The sequence below is a fragment of the Mus caroli genome, chromosome 6, assembly GCF_900094665.2.
Source record: "Mus caroli chromosome 6, CAROLI_EIJ_v1.1, whole genome shotgun sequence".
NCBI classification, from domain to species: domain Eukaryota; kingdom Metazoa; phylum Chordata; class Mammalia; order Rodentia; family Muridae; genus Mus; species Mus caroli.
In genome coordinates, this window is record NC_034575.1 from 110,971,431 (window position 1) to 110,980,505 (window position 9,075).

General features: G+C 47.8%; 1 protein-coding gene across 4 annotated transcripts in view; it reads left to right on the top strand.

The window, feature by feature from the left end:
- Window positions 1-9,075, top strand: part of Ift122 (intraflagellar transport 122) — a 68,716-nt gene that overhangs the window by 18,317 nt on the left and 41,324 nt on the right. For 2 of the 4 annotated variants that reach the window (XM_021164717.2, XM_021164718.2), the window contains exons 5-9: window positions 1,474-1,550; window positions 4,888-4,954; window positions 5,726-5,872; window positions 6,907-7,083; window positions 8,583-8,658. In XM_021164717.2, the coding sequence (XP_021020376.1) occupies window positions 1,474-1,550; window positions 4,888-4,954; window positions 5,726-5,872; window positions 6,907-7,083; window positions 8,583-8,658 (544 nt within the window). The remainder of the gene's footprint in view (window positions 1-1,473; window positions 1,551-4,887; window positions 4,955-5,725; window positions 5,873-6,906; window positions 7,084-8,582; window positions 8,659-9,075) is intronic. The other 2 variants (XM_021164719.2, XM_021164720.2) reach the window with 1 other exon arrangement.

Genomic DNA, 9,075 nt, shown 5'->3' on the forward strand with positions numbered 1-9,075 from the left:
GCTTATATTTCTGGCACCTAGCAACATACTTGGTCCATAGGAAGTACTTGTTATTTTTAGTTATAGAGAAATACCTTGAATGTAAACTGCTATCACCACCAGGTGTTAGGTACATTAACACGGTGGTGCAGCCAAATTTTGGCAAATAAAGTCTTTAGACCCTTTCATCTTCCTGAAATTTAAACTCCGTGCTTAACATCTTCCATTCTGCCTTGTCTCAGCCCTGGCAACTGTCATTGTCCTTTCTGAGGAGTTTGGCTCCTCTAGGTGTCTCACATAAGTGGGATCATATAGTATTTGGCATTTTGTGATTGAGTTCTGTCTTTGCTGTGAAGAAGCACATGACCAAAGCAGCTGTTAAAAAGGATGACATTTAATTGAAGCTGGCTTACAGGTTTAGAGGTTTAGTCCATTATCATCATGGCAGGAAGCATGGCAGTGTCCAGGCAGTGTCATGGTGCTGAAGGAGCTGAGAGTTCTACTACATCTTGATCAGAAGGCAGCCAGGAGAAGACTGGCTCCCACGTGGCTAGGAGGAGTGTCTCTAAGCCCACCCCCCACAGTGATACACTTCCTCCAACAAGGTCACACCTATTAATAGTGCCAGTCTTTGGGCCACACATATTCAAACCACCACCATTATTTCGTGTAATGTCCTCACGGCTGAGTAATACTCCGCTGTGTATATATTCCATTTGGATGCTCATCAGCTAAAGAACACTGGGTTGTTCCCACCTGTTGCCTACTTTGAACGATGCTGCTTGAACATAAGCAAAGTTTAGATGAACAGTGAATGAGACCATGCATATAGTGTTACCAGGAAGTGAAGGGCTAGACCTGGGCTGAGATGCCGCGCAGTGCACCTCAGCATTTACCATGCTTCCAGACCCTGGCCTGCACTGTGGTGTTCATCATACTCCACTGGATGTTTCTGGACACCAGAAATTGTTAATTGGAGCCACAAGTGAAGCACACTGTCTGCACCTCGCACTAGGCTGCATTCTCTGTCTTTGTCTCTTGACACACACTGGAGGTCTCTCTGGGGAGAGCCCTGGAGGAAGAGTTTGAGCTGGGTGGGATGCTGGGTGGGTGGACACTGTTGTTGAGGGCCCTGTGCTGTTGGTCCCCCAGAGAAGAGCTTGCAGTGTGTCACCAGAGGCTTCAGTCTTAGGTTTGTTCTTTGTTTGTTTTGTTTTTATTTTTAAATTTATTTTTTAAAGTTTATTTTATGTGTATAGGTATTTTGTCTATAGAGGTTAGAAGAGGGCATCAGATCCTTTGGAGCTGGAGATACAGACAGCTGTGAGCTGTCGTTTGGGTGCTGGGATTGAGTTCTGGTCCTCTGGAAGAGTAGTAAGTGCTCTTATCTGGTGAGCCATCTCTCCAGCCCCCATCAAGCCTGCAATCTCCAATTGTAGCTATGGAGACATTTGTGGTTTGTTGTGGACTAATCTTTAGTTCTTCAACTTCCAGGCACAATGACTCTATACAGTGTGTCTCCTACAATCCTGTTACCCACCAGCTGGCATCTTGTTCCTCCAGTGACTTTGGTAAGTTTAAATTTCCAGCCTCTCTAGTGGAGAATGCTGAGAGACACACACACACAAGCTGCTGGTCTGTCCTTAGAAAGTGAGGCCTCAGCTGGGCGTGGTGGTGCACGGCTTTAATCCCAGCACTTGGGAGGCAGAGGCAGGCAGATTTCTGAGTTCGAGGCCAGCCTGGTCTACAAAGTGAGTTCCAGGACAGCCAGGGCTATACAGAGAAACCCTGTCTCGAAAAAAAAAAAAAAAAAAAAAAAAAAAGAAAGAAAGAAAGTTAAGTGAGGCCTCTTCTCCACCTCCAGCATCCAAGGGAGGTTGATCCTTTAAGTTGGCAGAAAGAGCTGGGCAGTGGTGGCACATGCTTTTAATCCTAGAGGTTGGGAGGCAGAGACAGGCAGATCTTTGTGAGTCTGAGGCCAGCCTGGACTCCATAGTTCCAGAACAACTGAAGCTACACAGAGAACCCTTGTCTTAAAAAGACATTGCAGAGAGACAGTGAGAGGTGATGATCTGGAGGGTGGTAAGCCATTTGAGACAAATGAGCAGTAGGGTCCTAGGGAAGAAATGATGTGCTGGATGGGAGAGCACAGAGGACTGGCTCACCCTAGCAGGGACTATTTTTCTCTAGAAACACTGCCATTTGCCTAAAAACCCTAGCATATCTTCTTGTGCTGACCTGTGTGCCTGTTTGTGGGGAATAAAATATTCCTGCTCTCAAGCTTATAACAGAGAAAGGTGGGATTTGTAAAAACATCTTATTAAGTGAAAGTAGTTGAGCTGGGGAAATGGCTCAGTGGGTAAGTGCTTGAGTTCAGATCTCAAGTACCCACGTCCAAGCCTACTGTGATGCTTTGTCTGCAGCTCCAGTGCCAGGTCCCAGGTCCCAGAGCTTGCTGGACAGACAGTCAAGCCAAGATGAAGAGCGCTAGGTTCAATGAGAGACCCTGTCTAAAAAATAGAGAGGGATAGAGGAAGACATCTCACCATCAGCTTCTACTTCCCAGAGCAAGCATCCCCACACACACCACCACCATGCATACACATGCAGCCATACCTACAGCGTTTTAGTGGCACTGTGCTGATAGTTTACAATTAATTTTTCAAAAAGAGAATTCCTATGGCTTGACAGCCATCAAAAAACCAAACAAACATGAGCTCTGTGCCAACTCCTGAATCAGTGTTTCTCTCATTCCTACTCTCCCGGTGAAGGAGAAAACACAGGGGCTCAATATGGTTCCGAGGTCACTGGCTGTCACTTAGCTTGCACCCGAGGAGTAGGGTTGAGGCCCAGGCTGGGCCACTATGTGCAGAGCTTGAGTGCAAATATTCCCGAGGGAGGCTGGGCAGGAGGGCTCCTGTGCTGAAGGCTTCCTGCTCTTGCAGTGGAGCACAGACAGAGTGCATGGGTGGGGTGGAAATGTTTGAAAAACGGGAGGGAGGGAAGACTCTGGCGTTTGTTTCACAGACGTTTCCCTTTTCAACCTTGCTTAGCTACAGGACTCTGGGGACCCATGTGACTGGGACAGCCAGCCGGGAATGGAGAGATAAGACGCAGTTGGGAAAACTGGGATTGTGTGGACCACAACTCTCCGGAAGCCCAGTGTGTTTATTGTATGAAGTTGAATATAGAGGCAGTATTCTTACTTACAGCTGAGTCAAGAAGCTGGATCAAGGAGACAGATTTAGCTAATCTCTGTCCGAGCAGTCTCAGTAGGGCGCAGTCTTCAAGCCATAAACACCTGGGAGGAAAGTTGTCTTGGACATTTTCTGCATGTATTGCCAATATCTACCCATGGGGCAGAAAGGGAAGGCGCTACCATCTCCCCCAGTCTCCCCCGAAGCTGTGGCATCCTTGCTTGACACGAAGCCATGTGAGATTACACACTCACCCAGAACTCCATCCACTCACGGCTTCCTCTGCTCTCTGTGGATGCACTTGGCTGTGTAAAGTTGGATGTGCTCTGTATTTCATGTAGCTGTACTTCACGGCCCAGGCAGGGTAGAATTTGCTTTGTTGTCTGTTGTTGAGGGCACTGGACCACCTCTGAGGATTGGAGGGAGCAATCCTAAACTGATCCAGTGTGCCATGCGCAGTGCACAGCTCACATACAGTCATGTGCAGTGACAGAGGCCTAGAAAGGGGACTCTCCAAAAGCGCACTCATTACTTGTTTTACTTTTGTTAGCTTAACAATGAGTTAGGTTGTTCCATGGTGGCACTGTCAAACAAACCTCTAGACCTCATCCCCACTCCCTTCCTGGTGTCCTCCCACTTTGTGTCTGTTACCCCTCCCCTCCCCCCAAGCCTCTTGTTCCCTCTCATAGTTTCCTACTGATTTCATTGTCTGTACCCACTGTCACACCCTTTATTTACAAACACTAAAGTTTAGGCATGAGGACACTTGGTGTCTGTCTGTCTGTCTGAGATTGGGTCATCAGTGGGAAGCTTTACAGCTTCCCTCCTGCACTTTCCACTTCCTTAACTTATATTTTAATGCTGAGTTGGTCTCTGGCGGCCATGCCCTAGCTATGAGCAGCTATGTTGTCCTTTTCTTTGGGATTTAAGCCCTGAAGAACTTGACTAGAGAACTTCACCATCTACCTTTTTTCTTTAAAAAAACCACACACACACACACAAAAAAACAAAGAACAGTTGTAGATTCTCAGTACATTGCAGAGCAGTACTATGCATTCTTCACCAGTTCTCCTACTGGGTGCCCAGTGGGTACCTAATGGGCAGTACTCCAGTACTCCAGGGAGGTGGGGGGCACAGTATGTTTTAATTCTGTCCTTCAGTCACGTGTGGCAATGTACCACTACTGCAATACAGGATCCCATTCCCATACCAGTGCCTGCCCCTTGATACCCACAATCCCAGTAGCCAAAGATGTGTTCTGCAGGTGTGTGGTTGTCATCCAGTATGTTGTATTCATGGACTTCTATGGTGTCAAGCCTTTGGAAGTTGGCTTTTTCTTTTTCTTAACTCAGCATAAGACCCTGGAGATTTGAGTTTTGTATGAATGGATAGTTTAGTCTTCTCTATTGCTGAATAGTCTTGCTCTCTTTTCTATTGTCTAACACTGCAATACAGGATCCCATTCCCATACCAGTGCCTGCCCCTTGATACCCACAATCCCAGTAGCCAAAGATGTGTTCTGCAGGTGTGTGGTTGTCATCCAGTATGTTGTATTCATGGACTTCTATGGTGTCAAGCCTTTGGAAGTTGGCTTTTTCTTTTTCTTAACTCAGCATAAGACCCTGGAGATTTGAGTTTTGTATGAATGGATAGTTTAGTCTTCTCTATTGCTGAATAGTCTTGCTCTCTTTTCTATTGTCTAACACTGAAGGGTTGTGGTCTCCTGAGCAGAAGTCTGTGTCCAAGCACAAATCCAGCAGCAAGATCACGTGCTGCAGGTAAGTTAGGGAGGCTCTGACAATAGCATTGTGCTCCTTTCTCTCCCCAGCAGACTCCCACAAGCCTCTGATTTCACCCACAGAGAAACTGTGGTGTTGGCCAGCTGGGATAGGCTTCCCGTGTTTCCCTTTTTCCTTCTCTTGTCTCCTTGATGGGAAAGACTGGTGCCTTTGATAACCTTCGTGCGCTGAGAGGGCATGGGCGTCTTCGCTGGGAAAGTCAGACAGGAACCTCTGACGCTGGTGCTAGACTCAGACCAGAATCTGCATCCTGTCACTGATAGGCCGGTGACCTTGGGTGCTTACTAAATCCTGGAGCAATGGTGATAACAATACCATTTCCGGAAACACTCAAAGCACCAGCAGGCCTAGGCACTCTATAACTGAGCAGCCTTTGAAGGCACTCTGAGATTCAACATTTGTTGAATGACACGTCAAGCCCTGTTCGAAGGCTAAAAAGGTACAAGACAGTCTGTTTACTGGGAGCCCTTGGATTGGGAGGGAGTTGAACTGTAAAGCAGAAAATAGGGCCTAGTCTAGAGTGCAGGCTGCCATGGAGATGTGTGCACAGAGTCAGGGGATGGATGCCATCTGGAATAGACGTTCCTGCCTTAAGGTCTCCCTGATTCCAGATGTAAGTGGCAGTCTGAGCTGAGTCTATGTCAGGAATACTCGGGAGCAATGAAACCACAGCCTGGCTGCTGCCTCACAGTCTCTACCCTCTGTGTGCTCCTTCCTACCTCCCATGCCCTCCGTTGGTTGTGTGTGCAGCTGGACAAACGATGGTCAGTACCTGGCTCTGGGCATGGCCAATGGCATCATCAGTATACGGAACAAGAATGGTGAAGAGAAAGTGAAGATCGAGCGCCCTGGGGGCTCCCTCTCCCCAATATGGTCCATCTGCTGGAACCCTTCAAGGTACCCATGGCTGGGTTTCTCCTGGCTGGCACTATTAGAAAGAAGAAGCCTTCTGAGTTCCTTTTCTTTCCCTGACATCTTTGTAGTTTAAAGTCCTCTCTCCCCACTTCCCTGGTCTGTTTGGAACCTGCTTTTTATAAATGAAGTTTTAAAAGAGCCTATATTGAAATTTGGAATGAATCCCAGAGATTTAGCCAAGCAGATGAACTATGTAGGCCAGCAGAGAAAGAGAGAGAGAGAGAGAGAGAGAGAGAGAGAGAGAGAGAGGAAGGAGAGAAGAGAGGAGAGAGATTTCTTCATGAACTAATTGTGCTGATCTCCCTGTGCTTCTCTTCTTGCTTCATCAGCCCTTCCCTCGTGTCCAGGAGCATGTACCCACCCACCCGCCTGTTACACTGTTAACAGAATGGCACTCTCTTGAGTGATTTTTTTTTTTTTAATTTCCCTTGCCAAAAAGTTAAAATTAAGCTCACAAATGCCCCTAAAACCTAAAGGTCTGCAGACATTGGCACTACTTGCTCAAACCTCACACTCACTTTTCTTTTATGCCATGTGACTTTGATGGTGGACTAAAAGCTCTCGCGGCTCTTTGTGTAATTCTATAATATTATTAAACCTATCCCCATGGAGTTCTCTGAGGGTAAATTAAAGGGCCCAATTGTTTACTGTCCTAGTGTTACTTTACAGGTGGGTGCCCACTTGATTGAGGAGGCTGTTTAATTCCGTTGCCTTTCTTACTACAGGTTATTATAATTCTTCCTGAATAATTCTGTCCAGCGGAGGCCCTCCTTATATATAGAATGCCTTCCAAGGCCATTAGCCTACCCCAGAGTTCCTGCTGTTTGATTTTGTGGCCGCAGATGACTTTGTGGCTTCAAGCTACCATTTTTAATTCATGAGAAGCAGGATGCCCAGTGTACCTGGTGGCTGTTCTCTTCCGGGCAGGGTCCAGGGGCTCCTTGGCAGGTTTTGAAATTATAGCTTCAGTGTAGTCCTAGGTGATGTGATTGTGAACATCCCCTTACTGTCTACAGCCGATGGGAGACTATCTGGATGAGCAGAGAGAACGAGGATGCTGAGGATGTCATTGTCAACAAATATGTTCAGGAAATCCCTTCCATTCTGAAGTCAACAGTGTACAATAGTCAGGGTAGTGAGGCAGAGGAGGAAGAGCAAGAGGAAGAGGACGACAGTCCCAGGGACGGCAACTCGTGAGTGTGTCCCACAGAGTGAGGACCCTCGGGAGGGCCCAGGCCCCCACAGACCTGCCGAAGCAAATGCTGCTGAGAAACTCCTTGGCAGCAGGACAGGGGCCGGGGGATTGTTGGTGTGCCCCCACACACGCAAAGGGACACACCCCTGAGAGGCATGTGTGGGTGGCAGATAGAGCAATCCTCTGAGAAAGGAGGAAAAACTGGGTAGCACAGAGGAGGACACACCTCTGTAAACTGCCGTCTCTGGATAGGCCCCTGGCACCTCTGTCCCTCTGATTTCCATAACTGCTTCCTAGGTTAGCATCTGAGCGAGCCCCTTCCAGCTACCTTAGACTTTCTCCGGAGGCTTGATTTACAATGCCCTGTAGGCCCACCATTCGCCTGAAGCCTTTTGTTACTGCATGTGTTTTCTTGGCCTATTCCCGTTCTACTCTGCCTTGTATTGGCTAGGACATATACAAAGGGGAAGCCTGCAACTTCACCCCCTTACACACCCAAGGTCCTGACTGCTGGGCAGTCTCTCTTCTCTCAGTTGATATGATCTGTAAGGGAAATCCTTTCGGTGGCGTGGGAAAAGCTAAGGCAGAGTGTTGTGATTGGGCAATCGTGTTCTAGCTTGGGACCCCTCCTCACTGTACCCCTGACACCTAAGGCTGACTAGAGGAATCCAGGTTTGTGGGGTGGGAAGTGGGGTCAAAGAAAGGAAGAAGGGTGGCCCTCAGGTTCCCATCTGAGCTTCAGCCCTATTTTATCATCAACATGGTGTTTTGGTAAAGCCCACTGCCCACCATTCTGGGCTTGATTGGAAACTCCTGGTATAGTGTCTGGCAGCGTATCCTAACCCAGTGCCACGTGCAGCCTCTCTGCAGGGGCTTCTCTGGTGGCCAGGTTTGGATTTCAGCATCAGTAAGTCCATCTGTAAGCCTTCTGCTAGCATCCTCTTTACCTTCTCCACCTTTTCTGAATTAATGTCTGTGGCATTTTCCTCACTGCTGTCCTGACTGGGTTTTACAGACCATGCTGCACAGAGCATGCTTATATGGCTACTGGTGCTGCCAGGTGACTGTCAGACCCTGGGCTTAGGAAAGCAGGCATTAGTAGAGGCTTAGCCACTTGGGAAGAATTTTGTTCCATCCTTAAGGCTGGGAAACCTCTCTCTGTCTGCATTTTGAATTGTTGGCTTCCATTTTGAGGCCTTTCTCCTAGGTTCTGGTCCTGAAGTCCCATTTCATGGGACAGATCTATAGGCCATGTCCTAACCCAGACCATGCTCAGCTAGGAGTCAGTGCAGTAGCAGATTTCAGGAGGGCCAACCCTGTCTTTGGGCTGATTGATGGTTGGTCTGATTGTAACTCTGGCCCCAGTATGGCTGTGTAGTATTTGGCTCCCTGACAGCCCGGTCAGGGCTTTCTTTTTCCTGTTGTTTGTTGAGCCCCTAGCCACAGTCATCAGCAGGCTGTGCCCCCTTATAACCTCTTTTGTCTTCTGTTGATTAGAGAGGAACATAATGACATCCTGGCTGTAGCTGACTGGGGACAGAAACTTTCCTTCTACCAGCTGAGTGGAAAACAGGTATGTAGCACCCTGCCGGCCCAGCTGCAGGTGTCACCTGTGGTGTCACCAGTGACTACACACAGTCATTGTTAGTGGCTGCATAGTGAGCTTGACTTCAGGTCCTGGGCCCAGTACTTTGTTTTTTCTTCCTCAGCTGTTCAGCACCATGAGAAGAGACTTTAGGGACTTTCAGAAATGGGAGAGCAAGACCCGAGCAGTAAGAACCACAGTTGGAAAATGGTGGAGCATGGGATTGAAGCCCAGATTGGAGCACTAGTTCTTTGAGAATTTCTAATATGCTTTTTTTTTTTTAAAGATTTATTTATTTTATGTATGTGAGGACACACCAGAAGAGGGCATCAGATCCCATTACAGATGGTTGTGAGCCACCATGTGGTTGCTGGGAATTGAACTCAGGACCTCTGGAAGAGCAGT